This window comes from Chrysemys picta, chromosome 5 (assembly GCF_011386835.1).
Source record: "Chrysemys picta bellii isolate R12L10 chromosome 5, ASM1138683v2, whole genome shotgun sequence".
Taxonomy (NCBI): domain Eukaryota; kingdom Metazoa; phylum Chordata; order Testudines; family Emydidae; genus Chrysemys; species Chrysemys picta.
Window position 1 is genome coordinate 44,507,939 of NC_088795.1, and position 24,519 is coordinate 44,532,457.

At 38.4% G+C, this 24,519-nt stretch overlaps 1 protein-coding gene across 1 annotated transcript in view; it reads left to right on the forward strand.

The window, feature by feature from the left end:
- FAT4 (FAT atypical cadherin 4) overlaps window positions 1-24,519 on the forward strand; it is a 244,774-nt gene that overhangs the window by 155,165 nt on the left and 65,090 nt on the right. The window contains exon 7 of the mRNA XM_005309369.4: window positions 22,182-22,362. Within this exon, the coding sequence (XP_005309426.2) occupies window positions 22,182-22,362 (181 nt within the window). The remainder of the gene's footprint in view (window positions 1-22,181; window positions 22,363-24,519) is intronic.

The window sequence follows — 24,519 nt, forward strand, 5'->3', positions numbered from 1 at the left end:
GGCAGTGTGACAAAAATTGGAGCGGCAGCTTTTATCTCAACTTCTTTAACTCTTTGAATGTTATTGTGGAGAAAATTTTAGCATTCCAGCCATCACCATCCTTTTATTTATTAGTTGCATGGATATTGAGTAGCACATCTGGAAACCTGATAGCGCCCCAGTCTACTGTTGAAATGAACTACAACTGCGTCATCTTGTATTTGCAGAATGGTGTGTTACCGCACAGCACAGCTAGAACTAGATATGCAGCTACTAAGGCAAAGCCTTGTTTGTGTTTTTTTTTCTATTTCAAAATAAACTAGTAACCAGATTACATGTAGTTTTAACACTACTCTGAAAAACAAATCAGAGTGGATTGCTTGTTATAATTAGCAGTTATTGGTATACCTCTTTGATTAATATGTTTTGCTTTAGAGAATCTTTGTGATGAAGATTTGCATTCTTCCTTTCAAGCATGCAGGTGGGCAAAGGTTACTTCCATAGAAGTTATGATCCATTAACACAAGCTTTCGTATACGTGCAGCAGAAGGATATGCAAGGAGTTTACCTCCTGGCACAGCCCATGCAACGGCCACGCACCAGAGCTGTCCTTGTGAGCAGAGACTATTTGCCCTTTCCTCTCCCAGCAAGCAAATAGCCCAAAAGGGGATGCAGAGGAAGCTGGGCCATGGGCAGAGTGGGATTGATGCTCCAGGGGAAGCAATTGGATGGACCAAAGTTCACCTCCCTATGTTTCAAAGAGCCTCAGGGGGCACAAACTCTCTCCTTGGGACTCTCAGGGAAGGCGAAGTCTGTATTATCCCCTTCAGAAGGCCATGTGCAAGACACGTAATCCAGCTTCATGTGAATAAGGATTAAAGGCCTGGGTCCTCAATTTGGAGCCAGGGCATCATTGTTATGCAAATCACCCATCAACTCAAAGTAAGGATGAGATTTTTCAGAACACTCAGTGTTGACCTAACTCCGTTTTCATTAAAATCAATGGTAAAACTGAGCTTGTAGGCCAAATCTGAGAGCTTTTCAAAATCTCGCTGTGAATGTTTAGGGTCCAACTACCCCTTCCAACATTTCTCCTTATAAAGAGAGTCCTTTCTGTTGAGATTGTGAGAAGGTGATGAAATATATCAGCATTTGACAAGGTATTTGAAAAAAGTGAATTTCAAATGGGATGAACTGCTTCTGCCTGACTGCTTGTTAGTGAGTTATTCTCTGTTTTGATGTCTTCCACAGCAAAAAAGATGTAAATTTATTTAGATCAACCCATATCTTTTAAACTAACACTGTTTTTCAGTTCCAAAAGGTGTGCAAGAGAGACAGAATAGATTTTGTATTTGGCACAGACTCATATCCCATAATTGGTTTAAATAAGACAGACTGAATCATAATGAGGTCAATCTGTTATATGCTTCTCTTTTGTTTTATGGGCTAAGAGAATCATGAGACTAGGACGAATAATGCAGGCAGAAACTTAATTACTCTGTACATATTTTAGCATTATAATTAGAAATAACCTAAGATTTTTTTGTGCTAGACAAATAAGACACAGATCCTCAAAGGTATTTGGATGCCTAACTCCCATGGGAGGATCCGGGTCTAAGCCTTTTTTTCTAATTGTGCCCTTAATCAATAAAATTGTCTAGTCTATAAACAGAAACGTGTATTATTTCTTAAATATTTCTGCTAGTTTCACTTGAAAGTAGTTGAGAACATGCCTTTTCAAGGAAAAATATGCCCTTTGGGGTTGATTTACCACAACCTAAAAAGGTTGATTCCCAAGTGCAAATGATCGTCTCTCTCAACTGATGAGGGTTATTCCATTACCAACTAATACATGAGAACAGGCAGTAAATGAGTGCCATTCACCATCAGGAAAAATTTCCAAAGGGAAACTTTGCAGAAAGTTGCAAAAAGGAAGTGCTCACAGATACTTCTGTATAAGACACTACCTTGCCAGTCAGCCTGGGGTGCATACAGGCGTATCTCAGAATAACACTGAATACTGGTGTGATTCACTTTTATGGGTTAGTTTACTAGTCAATATTTGTCATTTTCTTTCATTTACTGATTAAAAGAGATTTGGCTATTTGTAAAGGTCAATTTGCAATAAGTGTTTAGCTAGACTAAAGGAAATACTAAGTACCATTTATAATATAATACAAAAGACAAAGTGAATTGCTACTGTGTATTTCCCAAAGGAATTAGCTACTGTGTGTAGGTGTTTCTACTCATTTATTTCAATCTATATTATTTATTACCATAAGCAATTTATAGAGCTTCCTCTGTGAGGAAAGTACAATTCTTTCACTCCTCAGCTGGCTGTAGCTGAATTTTTTCAAGTTTCCTGTAGATTTGCTTAGGCAAATCCCTTGAGTGCCAGCACATATGCACACAAGAGACCACAAAGTTTACCATAGCATATGGCAAACTTGAGTAGGACACAATGATATGCAATAATGTATCTACAGAACAAAATGAAGAGAGTAATATGTTTTACCCTTAGTACACCTCTACCTTTTAGCCAGTTGCTTTCCACCTTTTTCTTTGTTTCCAAGTACCCATTTTCTCTTCCCCTCTTTGTGCTTTCCCCCAACAGACATCCACTTCTATCATCAATAGTCTGTCCCTTTCCCTGATCAAGTTAGGCATACAGTCACCAGCAGAGAATAAAAATTGAGTCAGATGCCAATGTCAGTTTACAACCATTTGTAGGGTTCTTAGCAAAACAGATACAATTCCCTGAAACAAGGAGAACAGCATTGACCACATCATCTCACACATACAAACTTAAGTTAATACTTTTACTCCTGCCAACCAGTAGTGCACAGTGTTACAATAAAGCTTTGTTCATTCTGTGCCGGACAGGCATGTGTTTAGGATGGCTCACCATCATCAATTTACTGAGAATGTTCCAAGTGAGAATGGTGACAAAGTGAGAACTGATGTTGGCATTGCCTCTGAAATATATATCAGGGTAGTTCAGGTTTCACCATAATACTATACATTATTGATTGAAAAGAATAAAGGCATGAAGTGAAGATTTCCAACTATGAGCTGGCATGAGTGCCATCTTGTTTGTTTTATATAGACTTGCCACCTTTAGGTATGCAAAGCAGGTATATCTTTTTTTAAAATGTATCTAAATAGGCCCTTCTCTCTCTAATACCATATTGCTTATAGTTTAGGAAAGTAGGCTAGAATCATAGCTCTTGATACTCAGAAAGTCCAAAGTCAGGCAAGAATTATAAAGCTATTGGAAATGTAAACTGTTACAATCTTAAGCTGCTGTAGTTTCATCTTTTGCCTAAATGTTACTCCATACATTATACTTAGCTTTGTAAATATTAGGTAGAAAGTGTTTTAACAATACGTTCTTCATGGATATGGTATTTTTACATGAAACTGTGAGAAATGTGCCAGTGGGTTTGGAAACTGCCAACTGTGCGAAATCGTGTGTGTGTGTGTGTGTGTGTGTGTGTGTGAATACTTCATCCTCTTGAAAGAATAAGAAGATAAATACTTGAATGGTAACAGTGCTATGCAAAGAAAATGTCCTGCTCTTTGAGAACTATTAACATTTTCCAGTCACGGTGATCTTAAACCCTGCTTAAACAGCACATTACACCTTATAAATTGGAAGTCTGTTAGCTAATTCTTCACCTCCAGGACGACAATTTCAGGAAGCTTAATTGCTAGGATAAGACCTGTAAAACATGAACATATGGCAGGAATACTTATCCTGAAGGTTAATCTTCACCAGTTGTATGTGATGTTTTTAAAATACAATTCAATAACATGCAACCATGATTAAAGGGAGCTCACTGTGGGATACACAGGAGTCATAAGCAGACAAAATTGACTTGGTCAGCAGTTTCTAAGGGAACCAGCCTCCCCCATGTTTTCTGTCTACAACAATGACTTAAAGAATAAGTAATGGTTGGTTTTAAAAAAAATATGTTTTTAAGTTCATCTCATTGTTTAAGTTCAATTTTATTTGTTAAAAATGTTCAGTCTTCAAGGCCATTTTGAATATGTACCCCTTGTGCCCACAAACATGCATCTTCACCTATTGCAGCCTCGGTAACTTACACACAATATGAACAAATGCAGATGTGCATGTTTTACATGTGCATGTGAAAAGTTGCCCCTAAAGGCTCTTTCTATTAATCTTTTTTTTTTTTCAAAATGCAGCTTTTTGCTGGGAAGCTTAAAATAATTCTGGGTAAAAATGCTGTAGTTTTACTATGCATATCAGTCTTCTCTCAGAACCATCCCAAATGAGTTGCACTTTAGACATCATTAGCTTACAGGAAAGTATTAAGGGCTCTATGACACGATAGATTAATGCCCAAGCCTTTCACTGTAGGAGATCTGAGTTTGATTGCAGCAAATTACTAACTGGCATCTGTTTAGGTCACAAACCCGTTACAGAAAATATTGTGGGGAGCTTGCACAGTATGTGCCAGCACTATTCATGGCTCTAAATAGACCCTGCCATCCTTTCTCTTTCATGGTCAAAAGGGCTAGTGTGATCCTTGTTTGCATTATCAGGTAGATATCGAATAGGAGGAGGGAGTTTATTTTACCTCTGTGTTTGGCACTGGTGCTGCTGGAATACTGTATTCAGTTCTGATGCCCAAAGTTCAAGAAGGAAGCTGATAAATTGGAAAGGGGTCAGAGAAGAACCATGAGAATGACTGAAGGTTTAGAAAACCTGCCTTGTAGTTATAGACTTAAGTTGCTCAATTTGTTTGGCTTAACAGAGAAGCTTAAGGGGTGATATGACCACAGTTTGTAAGCACCTACTTCAGGAATAAGTATTTGATAATGGACAATGGCTGGAAGTTGAAGCTAGACAAAATCAGACTGGAAATAGGATGTAAATTTTTAACAATAAGGGTAAATAACCTCTGGAACAATCAACTAAAGGTTGTGATGGATTCTCCATCACCAACAATTTTAAATCGAGATTGGATATATGCTCCAGGAATAATGTTTGGGGAAGTTTTATGGCCTGTGTTATACTGGAGGTCAGACTGGATGATCACAGTGACCCCTTCTGGGCTTGGAATCTATGAGTTCTAAAATTCACCTGACTTTTTAAAAAATAATTAAAAAGATGATGGATTATAGGTATGTGTTGCCTTATCTGTCATACTTTATGTCAACTTTTACTGACAGGTGAAAATACACACCACCATGACTTCCGAGAATCCATTCATTTCACTTGGGGTTCTTCACACCAAAAGTTTACTGTCTAAAATTACTGATCATTTGGATCAAGCCACATATTCTAAAGCAGGGGTCATATGTTCCTTGATGGGAATTGGAACTTCTGCTTTCTAAAACCCTCCTCCCCCTGCAGCCTCAGGAGGAGCAGCACAGGAAAGAAAACCCTTAGCCCCTTCAAGGAGTGTACACACACTCCCCTCCCCTCCTTGTGGCTGATTCTGATGGGTTGAACGCAAAGGTACACCATAACCCTAATGGTTCCCCAGCACCAAACGGGAGGGTTTATGAGCAATTCCTCCAGCTCTGGGGCACCATTTTGTCCTGGGAAGAAAAGATCTCTCATGTCGCTCTTTAGGATTAGAGTAGGACTGGGGTTTGGAGCCTTATTGTGAGTATTGTGTTCATTGTTTTCTGGGGGCTAGGAAAGTGTTTTCCACTCGCTGCCAGTAAAGCGTGGGCAGATGGGTGACCCCCCCCCAAACCTTAAGTGTTCATGTTGGTGCACTTTGGCAGGTGCCCAGTGCAGGTGTGATCATTCAGTGGGGTCTAGTTCCCTCATACACTGGAATTGGAAATGGATTAGGGAAAGCATCTCCTAAACAGGTGGGTTTTAGCCCACAAAATCTTATGCCCAAATAAATTTGTTAGTCTCTAAGGTGCCACAAGGAATCCTCGTTGTTTTTGCTGATACAGACTAACACAGCTACCACTCTGAAACCTATCTCCTAAGCAAGGTGAGGGATGGGACTGGTGCTCCTAATATCTGGTACAATAGAGAGACAACCCTTGAATGAAGGGAGCAAGGGTCTGTTCTATGGTTCTGGGACCAGGTTAATGGGGTGGGGAGCTGGCAGCAGCCTTTCCCCAGGTAGTACAAATTACAAAAGGAAGGATGACTTGCACTGGACGAGTTATTTCTAGGAAGTTCCTAGATGTGCTACTTAATAAAGTCACAGCCAAGGTAAACAACATTCCTGGTTTCTTCCCTTTCTTCCTGTGGCATCCAGGACAATGATGGTCTGATATATTTCTAGGGGAGCAAGTTCTCAATCCAAGACTTTCAGAGTAGGACGCAAAGGCCCTACTGCCTTTGTAATTTTATAAGGATTTCAGATTAACCAATATAATTATCTTTTAGATTCCCTGAACCAGTTGTCTTTTTAGTGACTAAAGAATTTTCTGACAACCTCTGAAACTATTAGTTTGTGAGGGGTTAATCCCATCCCTTGATCTCATCCAGCTCTGCAGCAATCCCTTTGAATTCTGAGCTTTGGTTGTAATTTCTTACCTCCACTTCTGCTGTTTAATCACACAGGCAACAGAAACCACAGTTTGATGCAGACAAAGTTCATAGACACTAGTTATAAGATCATTTTTATTTATAAAACAAATACACCTTTATTTTTTTTTAAATAAAAGAATTATAAACCAGAAATAACACAATAACCTTTCCTCTCATGTATATACCAACCTCACACAAATGTAAAACATTAGGTAGTAGTGTTAGTCCAAATGAGCTGCATTATATGATGTGGTGGGTCTCAGACCTATAGAATCTTGACTAGAGCTGGTCAGAAATTTTCCTCTGGAATAATTTTCTGTCGAAAAATGCTAATTCATTGAAATCAAAACATTCTATGGGAATTGTCGATTTCAATGAACTTTTCAAAGGAAACCAGGCAGCTTTCCTGACGCTTGTCTGCCTATGCCCCTCCCCAGCAGCCTGTTGGTAGGGCTGCAAGGGAAGCAGGGCTTCCCTGGCTCGTTGGCCAAACTGCAGAGGCATCAGGGCTCCCAGGAGCAGATTTTGTTTCTGAAACACCAAAATGTTCCAACTGCAGGAATGTTCCAATGTTTCCTAAAAGAAATATTGCAGAATTTCACTCCCACAAAAGTGTTCAGGGTTTTGATTTCTTGTCCCAAATTGGGACAATACTTTTCCCCAAACCCTTGACATTTTTCATGGGAGTTAAATTTACTTTTCTGGCGACTTTCTTTATTTTTGTTCCTTCTAAGTAAAATTTCAGATTTTCTCTGACTGAACCCAGGAAATGCTTCACTTGTATGATACTTAATAACATGGATCCTTAAAAATACTCTAAGTGCGACCTCTTCATAACAAACCACTACCTTCAGAATTGGAACTAGAAATCTATTTGTAAAGCTCTGAAATCTAGGCCTTTATCTCTTAGAGCTCTACTTCAAGCATTACTCCCAGCCATGTGGGGTTGGCTCTTCAAGTCCATCTTCTCTACTTTAGTCTGTCTTGAAGCAGTTCCTCAGAAACTTCACAGCTAATCACATCCTTTTGTATGACATTAATCCATCTAGTTTTGGGCCTTTCAACCCTTCTCGTACCCTACATTTTTAAGTTTAAGAAGCTTGTTTCCTATATATTCTTCTGATCTTATTTTCATAGGCCCAAATTATCTAAGTCTGGATTCCTGTTTTTCCCCCCCTGTAATTGGTACCACCTTGTTATGGGGTATATAAACCCCACATGGGGATAGAAGAAGTTAAGGGGCAGTTCTGGGCCCAAATTGCCTTGGCTCATTGCACCTACAGAGGAGGAATTTAAAAGATAGCCAGACAGCTCAGAAAAGGGAGAATAGCAGATAAGATAGGGGGATGGACTTATCATGAGAACTCCAAAAGAGTCCTTGCTGCAGGGAAGAAGAGCTCGCAAGCGGCAGCTACCTTAGGCCCCAGAGGAGGGACTAATTTGTTATTAAAGATTAAGGAATTCTTTGCTCTATTTTTTCTTGGATTGTTTGTGAGACTGTGACCACACCCTGGACTGAGAAACTGAGTGGCAGGAAGTGACCCAGGTAAGCTTGATATTGCTTGGTCAGAGCCTTGTAGAGAGGGAGGGCCCAGGCTTCCAGCCAGTCACAAGGATGGCAACACTCCCTCTCCCCTGCCCCTTTGAGATAAGGGGGAAGGCGGGGTAAAGATATTGGAAGTACTGAAATAAGGGTGTGAGGACTTCTGAGGCCTGGAGTTGGGTTAGAAACTCCTTTTTGGATAATGCTGAACATTTATACTTTCTTGGACTCAATTACCCTGGAAAAGGATACACTTCAGTAGTGACCTGGCTGGAGGTCTGAGTTACTGTCTACTATCCACTGCCATGTCAAAGTGGATATCAGCAGGGGATACTACAAATGGGAGAGTTGTGTTCCAGGGACCTAACCACTGGGCTGTATGGCCAGCAAGCCCAGCCCTGTCACAACACAATTAAAACTACTGTGTCAATATGTTTACACCTACTTGCTCCAGGCACTTCCGTGGTTGTGGTATGTCATTGCATCTGAGAGCATTCTTATTTTTCAGGTTGCTTGATGCTTCTGCAACTTCTTCTAGAACTGGTTTGGTTTTATCAAATGGTAGGGTTCTCTTGGATTCTGTTCTTTCATAAGCCTTTCAAAGTAATTTCTCCACTTTCCTTAATCTGGTTCTCATTGATTAATTCACTTCCACTTTCATCTTTAATTACTTTGATCTCACTAATACCTTTACTTTGGTATGTTTCTTTCTCATCCTCCATTATTTCAAGATTGGCATATAAGACATCCTTGGGTTTATCTTTAAAGTCTGCCACCTTTTACTTTTTCTTTATCTTTTTGGCTTTTTTCTACCCCTGAAAATCCTGCTGTGGGAGTGTCGCTTGCCAAAGCTTAAAACACTTTCTTTTCCTTCACAGCTTCCAAATTTTCTCATTCTACCACCAAATCTCACTGGGGAAAATGGCTCTTGCTTTTGTGTCACCAACGAGGTTCTTTGCACATTCTTGAATTTTGCCTTTATGTCTTGAGCTAAAGGAAGTTATCCCTTAGGTATCTCTTGTTTAAATTGATGGAAACAGGATTGGCTCCCAAACCATCAACAACAAAAGTCATTAATAAGATTGCTTAGTTGCAATTTTTTAATACAAATATATTAAGTTCACAAGTTTTGAAAGGGATTTAGCTACATGAAAATTTGAAGAGATAATGAAAAGCTGTTCTGGAGCTAGAGGAAGATAAAAGTCAGTTTTTCAAAAATAGGTAGCTTTTAATAACCCGTAACCCAAAATTTCCTTCAGATTTTGTGTATTCATTCTCCTTTGTGTTCAGGGTAAAATTGAGAGTTTTTAAGCCAAATTCATATTCCAAACTGAGTTACATGGACACTAAAATACAGCTTCATAATGGATGCTGTTTGCAGACTTAACTGTGAAGAGGTTACAGCATCTCCATAATTATTTAAAAACACACCAACATGGAGCAGTGGATCCTGTCTGCCTTTTAATGCATTTAGAAAGATTGGCTGCTCCACTGTGAGAAAAACCTCATTTACTCCATGAAAAAGTTAATGCTTTCTAATAACACACACAACTTCCAGTCTGGGGACCCATTCACCGAATATTTGACTGCAGGAATGAAATCAGCTTTGTTGCAAAGCAACAGATTTCAGTTAAGCAAAAATTCCATTTCTGTTGAATTGCTTTCCATGTTTCAGGATAATGATGTGTTTAATTTACGGGGGCCCACAAAAAATTGTAATCTGCTTGCAGTTTGAACTTTAGTTAGCCATTTGTTCTTATTCATTTTATTTTACTTAATCTTTTTGTGTTCTTTTGGTAAAGCAGGTGCCTGTACTTTTTTTTACAAGTCTATTGTCAATTTTCTAGCACTTAATTGTGATATTTTAGTACTTACAAAGACTTCAGGCTTCTGAGTTTTGAAAGGAATAATAGCTTCATTATTTCCAAAATTGTAAAATATGTCACAAATGACAAGATCCAGAACCTGTTCATATTTTAAAATGAACAATGTGTAGATCACAAACTAAACAGCATATTTCTGTTTTTGTATTTTCTTGTTTTTCTCTATGCTGTATCTATAACTTCACCATATAACTGAGCTGTTTTGCTAAACTTTCTTTTAACATATTCAGGAGTTACCTTGCCTGGTATTTGTCAATCTCCTCTGACTGTTTTCTTTTATCAATCCAGATTCACTAAACATTTTGGTAATCATTTCTCCTTCCATGCCAAACTGCAACTATGGTATTTAAAGCTGAACATATGTTAGAGAAGACACTGTCATGTACTTGAGCATTACAGTAGGTCAAAAGAGCTTACTCTGCCCATGTGTTCCAGAATTAAATCAGATGAATATAACAGGTGTTGTTTCACAATAACATATAGTAATTAGCAGAAGATATACCTACAGTGATCTCTCCTTTTGTGTAGCTTTAAATGTACATATGTGCATAAAGAATGTGTAATGGTGAAAGAGAGGAAATATTTAGTTCCATACCTTTGGTGTGACTGCATTACTCATAAGTATTAGAGCAAAGTGGAGACATAACTGAGTTATGATTAGGTCATCCCAAAAAAAACACACAGAAAGTCAATTTTTTCTCTGTGTTTGTTATTCTGGCTGTGTGGTGTGGAAATTCTGTGAGATGAAACTATACCTATCTGTACTGTGTCTACTACAACCTGCCTGCAATTAGTTTCCTTACAATTCTGTATGGTGCAGGGAGTCACTGTTTATTCCCCCTTCCTCTTATGGAAAAACGTGGGTGATTCCACTGTCTAAATCTGAAGATTTTATGATATCCATGCATATCATGGGAGACCAGCCAAACGAAAATGTTTGCATGTGGGGTAGAAGAAGGCTGCTGGTAGATCTCCTCCAAAAGTACATCTGAGGTTGGTATAAGTAGCATGAAGCAGAAGGCGCACCTTGCTTCTACACAGCTGCCCACCCTCCAGATTCCCTGTAGCTTCTTGGTAATATAGCTTCTTCACAGCTCCCATGCTTGTGCCAGCCCTGGAACTTCTTTTAAAAGTTCACTGCACATAGGGGGAAATTGGCACAAGCTACCTTTGTCTGTAATGTGCACCAGTTTTCCCCAGAGATTTGATGGAGACCTACCTGCTCTCTTCCCTAACACCCTCCTCCCCCCATCCAACTGTTTTCTTATATGCCTGGGTTTTTGTTATTATAAATACATTAATGTAAAATGCTTATCTTTCTGACTCAGTACTTTTTATTACTGAGGTTACCAAAAAATTCTAAAACAATCCCAGATTACATGAGGATCTCCGGCCATTTGTCTGAATGTATTAAGGTGTGTATAAGTTTGATTCTTAGTGACTGACAGCTAGAAAATAAACTCTTAAATTGGCTTTCACATAGACCACTGGTAATGTTAACCAGGCATTGAAATTTCAAAGTCATAGCAAATTAAATACTAATCTGTTCCTCCAGATTTTAAAGATTTGCTTAAGCTGTCATTCTAATCATCTATCAGAGGGGTAGCCGTGTTAGTCTGAATCTGTAAAAAGCAACAGAGGGTCCTGTGGCACCTTTGAGACTAACAGAAGTACTGGGAGCATAAGCTTTCGTGGGTAAGAACCTCACTTCTTCAGATGCATCTGAAGAAGTGAGGTTCTTACCCACGAAAGCTTATGCTCCCAGTACTTCTGTTAGTCTCAAAGGTGCCACAGGACCCTCTGTTGCATTCTAATCATCTACATTTCTTCACTCAGTGTTAACATTAAAATCCTGTATTTTATTAATTATCCAACGGATGCCTGATTTTTTTTCCCTCTTGAGTAAAACCTTTCAACCTGGATATTCTGTGCTATTGCAGGATCTATGTGTTTTTTGTTTTGAGAAAATGTGATGATAAAACACTAAAGAAACATTCTAAAAAAAGAAGGAACCCTCAAAGAAATACTATTTTTAAAAAGATTGAAAATAAACCAAAATATTACTAACATTACTATAAATTACTGATAATAGGCCACATTCTGACATTCTCTCACCCTATGCAACCTTACTGAGGTTTGCACAAAATGTGGTTCATGTAATCAAGGTGTGAGTACATGGGCATACAGGGTTGGGCAGAAGGAGTCCTCTGCAGAGAAGTCTCTCGTCACTGTTACTGTTTATCATGCTTGCTTCGTTATCAGGAGGCCAACTGATTTAACTGGAATCACAAACCTCTAAAAATGACCTAAGATATCTCGTCTAAACCCCTGTATGCCATGATTTTAAGCTCTAGAATCTCAGGACCTTCCAGGGCTCAGAATGAGTGCTAAGTGGGAAGCAAGAAATCTTGTTGTTCCAATGAGATAAAGCTCTATTTGTTAGCACTGTTGGTTTATGAGATATTGTTTAGCTAAATTGTTTGGAATGTTTTAAAGGGCAATTGTTTGTAGTTGTCCAGAGGTTAGAATGTTAGAATATGGACTGGAACTTGATTCCTGGGCAGAAGGCAGCAGAGGGGAATCAAAGATGCATGATAAAAGGGGGGAGGGATAGCTCAGTGGTTTGAGCATTGGCCTGCTAAACCCAGGGTTGTGAGTTCAATTCTTGAGGGGGCCACTTGGGGATCTGGGGCAAAATCAGTACTTGGTCCTGCTAGTGAAGGCAGGGGGTTGGACTCGATGACCTTTCAAGGTCCCTTCCAGTTCTAGGAGATGGGATATCTCCATTAATTTAATTTCAATTTCAATAAATTAAATAAAAACTTTGGACAATCTTAGGGAGAGTCTGATCCTGTAGGACAATCTTAGGGAGAGTCTGATCACTCCTGTTGGCTTAAAAAATCTTTGAGGGCATTCAGTATCTCTCTGGAGGAACTTGGCACCTCACAGGACTGTTCATTACAAAACAAAATATTTTCAGTTCACTTTTAATATGAAAATTAGTAGCAGTTTTGTTTGTGTAAGAAAGCAATATCTGGGCCTGCTTCACTACTGTGTTACATCAATTTTATTTTTTAGCATGTTCCTTAGTGCTTTCCAGAATACAGATGGTCTTAAGCACATGTTGAAGTACTTTCCTTATTCACAGCCAAGATTTGGAGCCACTGCTGTAGATAAAAATCAATAAAAAGAAGAACAGGAGTACTTGTGGCACCTTAGAGACTAACAAATTTATTAGAGCATTTGTTAGTCTCTAAGGTGCCACAAGTACTCCTGTTCTTCTTTTTGTGGATACAGACTAACACGCTGTTACTCTGAAACCTGTCATAAAAATCAATGTATTTTGCATTAAAAAGGTATGGAACCACTCTTCCCTCTCTCACTCCCCCCCCCCCCCCCCCCCCCCCCGCAATCATCATCATCTTATCATCCAAAACACCTTTACAGACATGGGAAGCAGTACAGCACCACCATTCATTCATGTCCATGTTTTGTTCCTCCATTTAGCCAAGCCAGGTCATGCCCTGCATCTGATATCCTGCCATCTAGTCAATGGTTGACCTCTAGTCTGCTGTCTTTGGTTACATTTGCATTATTTTCTTTGGCATCCTATCATCTGTTTGTCTTCTACAATGTCCCCACCATCTTAATCTGTTTGATTGCAGCCAATCCATACTCCGATTTCACAGAGGAGCCTACTCGCCTAACTTCTTCATTTGTCTTAAAATCATTCCATTTTACATCTGCCATCTTCTAAAGAACTCTCATTTCTACTACCTACAGTCTTCTGATGTCTGTTTCATTTAATGTAGCTGTTTCCAAAGAGTTATACTGTTAGTAAACTGTTTTGATAATATTACATTTGATTCCAGGTGAAAAAGCATCAGTCCATAATTTCATGCAGCACTTGTAGCTAAAGTACATCTCCTTTTAACCTCATCTTTGATTGAACCTTCGGCACTGATCAAGCTTCCTAAGTACATATAAGATTTTACTTGTTTTGTGACTTTGCTGCTTCATTTCAGTACTTTATCTCTTGTCCCTTTTCCAAGATACAATAAAAGACAAGAAGATAAAGTGGTTGTAAGTTCATGTCGACTACACCAATTTTCCAAGAATAGCAAAAAGTATCATTAATTCAAACGTGTGTGCCAGTTGTACATCATCTGTAGAAGCTAAAGAGTTTAACTCTTTACCCAGTGTCACAACCCTCCCACTCTATCATTCTTAATGTGCAGTTTAAGAACATGCTGAACACTGCAATTCCATCCCCCTTGTCTTAAACCAAATTTTGATTTGAACCAGTTACTTAATTATCCACCAGTTCTTACAGTACTACAAGAGTCTTTGTACATAACTTTTATAATTGCAGTTATCATATCTGGAACTCCAGATGATTTTACTACTTCCTCCAAACTTAATCAAAGGCCTTAGTGAAGTTGATGAAAACTGCAAACATCTTTAATCCCCATTCTCATTCCCCCCTGCTCCCCCCCCATCAGCGGTCAGGGTGTGAATATCTGATCAATGGAACTTCTGCCTGATCTGAAGCCACACTGTTCCTTCTCTACTACTTCCTCTAAAACTGGCATTAATCTGTCGCCACCTATTTTCATCATGATTTTTCCTAGTACTGATAATGATGTTACAACTCTGTAATTATTCTAATCAGCAGGATCTCCTTTCTTTGGGATTGGTAAAACTATTGCATTTAGCTAGTCACCCAGTACCTTCTCTTGCTCCTATGCCTTCTCATATATGCTTTCCCTAATACTTTGATAACACCTGTCCTGCTTTCAGAGTAGCAGCCGTGTTAGTCTGTATCTGCAAAAAGAACAGGAGTACTTGTGGTACCTTAGAGACTAGCAGCTCAGCTGTAATACTATCTATTCCTGCAGCTTCATTTCTGCTTCTTTTTCTATTTCTTTTTCGGATGGTGGTTTAATGCTGAGATACATTTGTCTTGCAAGCTGCCCTGTTCCTCTAGCATGTCTAGAATGCTTGCATCTGGATGAACTTCAGGGTTCTGCACTTTGTCAAAATGATCCTTCCATATTTTCAGCACCTCTTTGGCATTTGTTGTCAGTTCACCAGTGACCATTCTTACCACTTGCATCATTGGCCTGATTGTGCTTCTATACAACTTAACCTCATTTTCATATATTGTTTTCTTGATGTCTTGTCTAGTTGTTGAACCTCTTCTTTCCAGAACTTCTGCTTGTCCAATTTTTGTGATTCACCACATTGTGCAATGCTTTTACTACTTCTGCTTTCCCAGCAGTCTTTAAGTGTTTATACTTTTCCTGCAGTGTTCTTGTTTTGGTGCTTGTCCAGGTTTTCATTGTTTGCTTAGGCCATCCAATAACTTCCTCAGCTGTATTTTGTATCACTTTCTTGAATATTTTCCATCCAGTCTGTGGTGAGATTTCTTCGTCATTGCAAATCAGTGGTCTGAAATGTTCTTCAAGCGTCAACTTATATACCTTCCTCACAGAACTATCCTTTAACTTATCAAGATCAAATTTAGCTCCAGTTGTAGCCATCTTTTTCTTGGACTTTAACGTCATCTGAATCTTTCTCATTAGTAGACATGATCACTGCCACATTCGATATTCCTATAGACTCTTAACATCCAACAGTGACCAGTGCCTTTTACTAAAAATAATGTGGTCAATCTGGGTTTTAGTTTAACTGACTGGTGAGTTCCGTATAACCTTGTGTATATCTTTGTGAGGAAACCACGTACCACCAATAATCAGATTGTGCATCTCACAGCAAGTTTTTAACCTTTCCCCATTATCGTTTGCTGCCCCAGTGCTATGTGGTCCAACACTGTTCATTTGCTTACCATGTCCTCTACCAACCTTTTGCATTCATATCTCTCATTATCAAAATCATATCATGACCAAGAATCTCATCTACAGTGCCATCTAACTGTTAATAAAATCCTTTTGTCTCTTCCTCTTCTGCTGCTTTTGTTGGTGTAGAACAGCCGGTCAACTGCAGTAGTAAATCTGGCTATGAAAATCCTCTCAAACGGCAGTTTCCAGCTGCTCACTGCAACCGGATCCCTGTGCTTCGCTTGTCCACCTGAATGTCAGGTGTAAAGGAAAGTATAATTTCCAGCTGTGAATTCTCCTGTATCCAGCCAATATGACTCCTGTATGGCAGCAAAGGAAACCTATAACTTCCTTTATTCTTCTGCTACTAGTTCAGTCTGGACTGGAGCGAATAGAGTTCTAACATTCCAGCTCACAGTACATGTGATATGTTTAGCAGTTATCTGAAATCCACGACTATTTCCATTTTCTAGGCTTGACAGGCCTGGGTCAAAATCCATATAAGTCAGTCTGGTTTGCTGTACTATAACAAGTAAATTTCAGGTATAATGGCTTGTTAATCCACCCTATCCATCTTATGGGAATGCCATGTGATAGCCTGCTGGCCTGCTAGAAACAGGTATCAATGGTTCCACATTAGTCTGCTTGCCTTCCAAAGCTAATGAGCTTAGACTGCTTGTATTTTAATCATTTTTTCTTCTGCTAGACAAATATATATCTTTAAGTGTATATCTTTCAGGTAAGAGACATATCTTTAAGAGTACTAAAAGAAATCATAAGAGGCCCCATTTTTAGCAGTGTGTGGGGACTTAGTTAGCTTTCATTAATCATAGCAGGACCTTATGTGCTGCATTGCAGCACACTGAAAATATAGTCCTGGGAGTCATTCCTGAAATTAGACTTAGGATTTAAACTGCATTTAGAAATAAGTGTAGCATTTCCCAGTGAGTTGATCGTAATGTTGTATTACAATGGCACTTCATTTAAACTTTGATGTACATCTCCAATTTTGTACTTACAGTAGATTTTCATATAACATTATTGTCAATAATTCATGATTATGGTGTAGCTAGCTATTTCATAATTCATGTTCCTACTTCTTATAAATTTTTGCTTATTGCAGGACTGTTGCTTATTCAAATCCCATGATTAATTTATGTGCGTCTTAAAACAGATTACGTTTTACAGCAACCTTATCACTTAATTCATTTTATAGACAATTATACACAAATACATTGAATTTAATACTTGTGATCTTTCAGAAGGTATTTCTGCTCTGCAGCTCACAAAAATCCAGTAATAAATGTTTTTAAAGAATATGTTAGATAGCTCTAATAAAATATGTTTAACTGGCTTGCACCTTTTCGATGACACAATATCATTCATGCCTTGAGATGCCAGCTGGTTTTAAAATGTTATTTTTCAAATGACTTTACTGTAAAAAACTAAATTACACGTAATGTGATTCATATAGTAATTTTTTCTTCCTGTAAATGTTGTCCTGGCCCAGAAACTGTCCTGGGATCTGTTCTGTTATAGTGCACTTCATAAAAAGTGAAAAAATTCTCTGTTTCCAAAATTAAGAAATATTCTTTATATTGTTTTGTGTTAACAACGATGCTACGTTATGTTTAGAAGAAGGGAGGCAGACTAGATTTACTATTAATTATTATTATTATTTTATTTTATTATTATTTTATTATTACATTTTGTAAATAACTTATGAAACTATCAGGGCACTGGTCCTTTAGGCATGCATGCCCTGTTACAGGATGCCAGAATTTGGAGAATTTTAGTTGCCAGCTTGAGTATGTGACAGAGGTGCCAGGTGATTTGGGATCGTGTGATTGCCTTTGGGACAATATAAAGAAAAACTTAGTTTAATCTAGGGGAGTCCAAAGTCAGGAAAATTGCTAGGAAGCTACCACCTCCCAGGTCATCAGAGGGCAGGAGGCCTGGGACTAGAGCCTGTGAACCTAAAGAGGCCTGATACAAGTGACTGTGAAGCCCAAGGAGAAAGGCCAGAAATAACTTGAAGCTGAGACAACAAGGGTAAAGAGTGAATACTTTAGCATGGATACTTTTTGTCTTACAATATTAATAAACCTGACCCCCCAAAAAGGGGATGTGCGTTTTAAACACTACTTGTGTGGCGTATGAGTACCTTAAGGGTACTGAAGAAGAGGAAACTGAGGCACTTGTTCACTTGACAAGGGCCTGGAAATGGTCACTCTGTAATACCATTATTTCAATAAGATTAATAACATATTTTAATTTCTATGTTTTACGTGGTTAAGTTATTGGTATGAGTGAAAAGGTTATCACTCCTTCCTGTAGGAATTTAGTAGTAGTACAAAAATAACTTTCTAATCTGAAAGCAGTACAAATATTTTTTTTCTCTTTGTGGGCCCTATTCAAGACTTTCTACTCAGATAGAACTGCAACTTCTTTAATGATAGTTTTGCCTGAATAAGTAGCCCTGAATGATGGCTTGATCCAGAAAAGCACTTACGTGTCGGCTTGCATGAATCAGGGCCTGATCCTATACGTTGCTGGGCCTCTGATGAGGTGCCCTCGACTTCTGTTTACTTCACAGGGAATTGAGGACTCTCAGCATCTTGCAGGGTTAAATCCAATGATAGAAGATAATGATGATTGTTAATAACAGTAGCAACATTTATCAAGTTTCTCCTATTAAATACTTGTAGTTAGTGTTGTGGGATTTCCCCTCCCTTGATTGTGTTGGAGAGAATGAAAGGGTGCGTGGCGGGCACCTGAAGGGCCAGAAAGGAGGAAGCAGCAGTAGGTGAGGCAAGAAGTGACAGGATTTATTACAGTTCACATCATCTTTTAAAATTCACCTCTGCTCTGATGCCTAAAAACTACTGAACACTGGTTGGGCAGCTGGTGTGCTGTGACTGCAGCTTATTATGTTAATCATAATTGTATAACATCTTGTGCTATGCTCCTCCCTTGCCCTCCCAATCTGTCTGCTCTACTTGTCTCTTGTCATATACTTATATTGTAAGTTCTTTGGGGCAGAGACCATTTTTCCTTCGCATGTGTGTGCAGTGCCTAGCCACAAGGCACTATCACAATACAAATAAATAACACTGATGACAATAATAACAGTAGTGACAGCATTGATATGATGTGAGAGTGGAGTAAAAAATCTAAAAACGAATCTCCAAAGCAGAGAGAACATCAGGGTTTTCTGCTAAATTTAGTGCTGCTAGAGTTAAATTCTGCTAGATACAAGACTGTCTGCAGGAATCTGCTGAGTCTTGTGTGATTCGGGTTTAGCATTTTTTTTTTAATTTAAACAGAATCTATTTACATTCAGAGATACTTACCGGAGCTTGCAATACAAATTCTCTCACTCAGTATAGGATCACCACACTTTTCAGCAATTAGCTTTGTAGCATCATCAGAGACCCTTACGGTATATTTTTAGCATTGTATAGGAGGACTGTCATAGCTAAAGTTAATGGAAAATGGGCTAAAGTTAATTATGAAATTCAGGGAAAATTGGGGGGAAATCCTGTGGTCCTCTGACAAACTGTGAGAAGAACAATCTTCAGAAAGAACTGCTATCGAAGCAGAATTCAAATCTGGGAACTTGGCCTGACCATGGAAACCACATTTGTCACCACAAATATTGCATTTATGTCTAATGCAACCAATGTAGTCACCAAATTAAAAAGGACCAAAATCTGTGGTCCTTAATCAAGCAGAACTTCCATTGAAAGTGCTGAGAGTCCTGCTTGGTTGAGGACTGCAGAATTTGGCCCCACATCACTGTTTTTCCATAGAAAGTGCCTTCATGTGTAATTTCTTCTTTTTTCTCAGCAACTGCCCAAAAGTCAGTGGATGTGAGCTAGTCAGTCAGTTACAAGGGAGTGAAAGTTGTCAGGACTCAATATGAAGTTGCAGCTGTAACTTATTATTGTCAAAAGCATCTTACCTGGGAACCACTGCTGCATCCCTGACTCATGCAAGTACTCTTATTAACTTCAACTGGATTACTTGCAAAAATAAAGAATACACATGTAAAAAAGAGTTGTGGAATTGGGCCCTTAAATACACCAAAGGATGGAATGCAAGGTCAAGACTCAGAATCCATCTTCAGTTCCCTTCTGTTTGCCATCAGTTCACCACTAGTTAAAGATTGCTGAAATACTAAGGATGGACAGGGTGGATTACAGAAAAACTTTAAAGATTCCTAGATGGCTCAGAGGACTGAAAATATTATGGGATATAGGCAATGGCATAACTCCCAGTGACTTCAGTAGGGTCAGGATTTCACCCCAGTACTGTCTTCTGCTTTACCAATTAAAATTCCACCCAGATCAAACGTGTCCAGAACTTTGCTAGACAATGCTCTGTGTGGAATACGTTGGTGGTCTCAATCCAATTTTTAATGGATAGATATCACCATTACAAAAGTATTATTAAATTTAGCACTAATTTTCATCCTTTTTGACCATTTCACTTAAGAGGCCAAGGATTTAATTGCTGTGTAAGTAACAATACCATCTCTCTTGCTCTCTCTTAGATAGTCCCATCAGGTTAGTGTTGAGATACATTGAAGAAGCTTGTGTTGCCATTAGTTATGTTGTATTTCTTTATTCTGTGGTTAAACCAAGGGCTTAAGTTTCCAGTGCTCTCTATCCATCACCTTTAGCAAGCATTACATTGACTTTTAAAAAGATGGAATCAAGCCTTTACTGTGAACTGACTTTCTTTTCCTGGTTGAGTTACACTGTTAATGCTATTTGAATATGATTTAGCTTAGATTAATTTTTCTAGTATGTCTAAAATACCTAATCATCTGTGAAATGTAACAACTTTCAACTTTGCATTTCATTAACTGTCAGGTGAATGAGTCAATTAAATGTATTTGGAATGCTTGTACCCGACACATGCAATAACTGAGGACTCTGTTTCATTTAATGCAGTAATAATAAACATTCTGTGAGCAATATTTCAGCAGCCAAGAACACTTTTTGTAGCCTTTTCTATCGGCAAGTATTTGGCTAAATGACATAACTGAAAACAGGGTACAGAATGAATCAGACTAATGGCTTCTTGTAAAATTCCCAGATGAATGTACATTATTGGCAAAAAAGAATTACTCAATACATAGCATAAAAAGAACTGCATTGTGTAAATCAGTGGTGTCAAACATACACCCTTTGAGCTGGCAGCATCCAGCTCAGTGTTGTGATCCAGCCTGTCTGAGCAACAGACTTTAAAGTGAAACTTATGGTATTCTTTGGTAAGTTTCACTTTGCAGTTCTTTCACTCCCTTCCTTTGTGCTTTATGCACAGATCCTTCATGTACTTTGGTGTTTTTGGCAGCTGTCCAGATGGAGAGTTCATCACAGATTCTTCCTTCGAGGCAGGAGGATACTGCGCCAGCCTGTAATAAGAGTTAAAACAGTGAGAAATATAATCTTATTGTTTCATAGAAAAATGGGGAAAGACAGACTCAGAAAACTACTAAAGTGATTAGATTGTTTGGCAGAATAAATGTATTTGTTCTTTGCCCCAGAGTGAGTATAATAATCCTGGTGAAGCTAATATGATTAAGGCCCCTTGTTAACATTTTCGTGTCTTAGCTTGCGTTTGACAGAAGAAGGGGTTCACAGAGTAGATTCTCGCAGATTAAACATGAGATGTCCACTCACTATTTCTCATTTGTTCAAATCCTGCAAAGATTAGTATTTAAAAGCAAGACAAAACATAGGTTAAATGAGTTCAGTCCAGTTTCTTGTAAACCAGTGTCCGCATCACAGTAAATACTATCTGATTTGGCACTAATTGGCATCATTGTTGGTAGTTCCGTCAAAGAAATCAAGTTTGAATGAGTCTGGAAATTGAACTACCCTCCAGCCCCCAGAGAAGATCACTCCAGGTCAGGATTGTGACATACTGAGGGAGTGAAATGAAGGAAACTAACATTCCACTGCCTCTGCTTTATTTGTTCTGTGGATAAATAAATTGAGGGCTTGAGTATCCAAGGCTGTCAGTGTGCCATCTATGACAGACTTCCATTAGAGAAAAAGAAAAAGCAACCACATGTTCAAATTGGGCCTGATGGTTACAGACAAAGCTTTCTGTTGTTTCCAGTTTGTCTTTATGCACGGAACTTACACTACAAAATATTTCTTGACTAAGATAAGACTGAAAACTTGTGTGTGTGTGTGTGTGTGACTTGTACTTTGTACTCAGATGGCCTACTTTAAAAACCAAACTAGCCCTGTTCTTTACATTGAATTGGCTTTGCAGCTCTGGGAGCTGTGACATGCTGAAGTGTTAGATTATAAATGAAGAGTGGCATATCCAGTATCAGTATTGTTGTATTTGTAACCTCTAGTGTTTTAAATCCCATTTCCCCCCAGGATCTCCTGCCCTTACTGGCACTGGAACTATTGCTGTCACAGTGGATGATGTCAATGACAATGTTCCTACATTTGCCTTTAAGATGTATTCCACCACCATTCCAGAGGATGCACCTACAGGGACGGATATTTTGCTAGTAAACTCTTCAGATGCTGACGCTTCAGTTAATGCAGTTATCAGGTATGGCCTTTACTTTTGATGGATTTAATGCTGCCTGATGCATCATACGAAGATGAAGGTTTTTCCTACTGCTCATCACCACCACCTAAATACTAAAGACAAACAAGGATGGTGATTTGTACATGGCAATATTGTTTCATCAAACCTGGGATTGTTAAAAATCTTCTAAATGGTAATCTAAAGACATGATACTGCAATTTATTTTTAAAATCTGCCAAGTTAAAAGCAAATTTAATTTAAACTCATCTGAGTTTAACTGATTTCTAAAACTTTGGATCCCTCTAAACACAAAGAGAAACATGGATAAAGCAGATATATTTAGCAGACTGCCTAACGACCGTAAATTGGCCAAATGCCGTAGGTTGGACTAGTGTACATAGCAGTAATATGTCAAATAAAATGGAGATGAATAGGATCATCCATGATGAAATGGAACAGAGATAGAGAGTTTGTTACCTCGCTGCTTCCTGTTAACTTTGTATAGTCTTTAAAAAAAGACTATACAGGTCCAATTCAGCTGCGCAAGTGTAGCTCCCTCTGATGGGACACAATTGGATATAAAGGTTGTAATTAAGAAGGCTTAATTAATTAGTGCTTCTAAAGTATTTTTATATTCATTGATGGAAGTCACTAAAAAAATAGAAACTATTATTCTTGAAAGTTGACCAAATCCAGAAGTTTAAATCTGATGACCTTTGAAATTGGAGAGTACACCTCTACCTAGATATAACGCGACCCGATAATGTGGTAAAGCAGTGCTTGGGGGGGTGGGGGTGGGGGTGGGGTCGGGGCTGCGCACTCCGGTGGATCAAAGCAAGTTCAATATAACGCGGTTTCACCTATAACACGGTAAGACTTTTTTGGCTCCCGAGGACAGCGTTATATTGAGGTAGAGGTGTGATTTGGATTTCAGAACTCACATACCAACTCAACTCAATAACTAGTGCTGGGGTTGATTGTAAAATTGTATACATTTGTTGTTCGGTTCTGGTTTGTATTCAGCCAGAATCTCACAAGAATAGTTGGTTTCTGCACTGTGGAACTGAAACCCTAGCCTGATTCAGCTTTGATCTTAATTATCAAACCTTAAACTTAGTTAGATCCAGATCTAAATGGCACTTTCTCAGCCACTTCTAATTTTAGAGTCAGATTTTCAGACTTGGGTGTTTAAAGTCAGCTATTCAAGTACCCTTCCCACTAAGACTAAATATGGATTTAGGTGCCTAATTTTAAAGCTCCAAGCTTGAAAACTGGATTTAACAGGAAGAAGAAGAAGAAAGACTTAGCAGTTAGAATAGCCTCCAACATGCAACTTATAAGCATCTCTGTATATTGCAGAAGATATACAGGCCATTTAATGATGAATTGGTTCTAGAAGCAGAAATATCATTACCCACCTTGCAGTGTCATTTATATATGTTCATGTGGTGACCTTCTTTGATTGGTTGCCAGTGGAGCAAATACATGGGCAACTACTGTGCTTAGTTTGAAGATGAATAAGCAAAACAAATACTACAAAAGGCAAAACATGAATTGTTTTATCCCATTCAGAAAAATCGATGAAAAGGGAGAGTTTGGCAGTTTTCTTTTATGTGCCAAATGTTTTGTATAGCTCAACTGGCACAATCATCTTTTTTAACTGGGCAAATTCCTACTGTTGAGCTCTGGCAATAAGCATTTTCAGAGACAAGAATAATGAAGATGTCAGTTACAGGCTAAACATTACTAAGGACTGATGTGTAATGGAATGGAATGGAAGGCAGTCTCGTATTAGTTATTAATCACTCCTAACTATTGAAGAAGACAGGTGGGTAATCCTTTCCCTTTTAACTTTTGTGAATACAAATACTAATATCTATGTGCCCTAAAATACACAGCATGGGGATAAAAAAATAGTCTCAATGTCATTCACTTTTGCCATTTCATTCATTTTTGTCTTCAAAGTACAGAATAAAATTGCTGTGGTCATAAATATAAAGATACAGAGAACCAGATTGTAGAAAGGTAAACATGTACAAAATATTATATTTCCTTTTTAACCTGCCTAGAATAGGAACTTAGTTTTTTTGGCATTTTTAAAGTCTTGAAAGGCATCCAGATGTAATATTTATAAAATTTGCTACAATTAAGCTTTTAATTCCATGCAATCTTACTTCA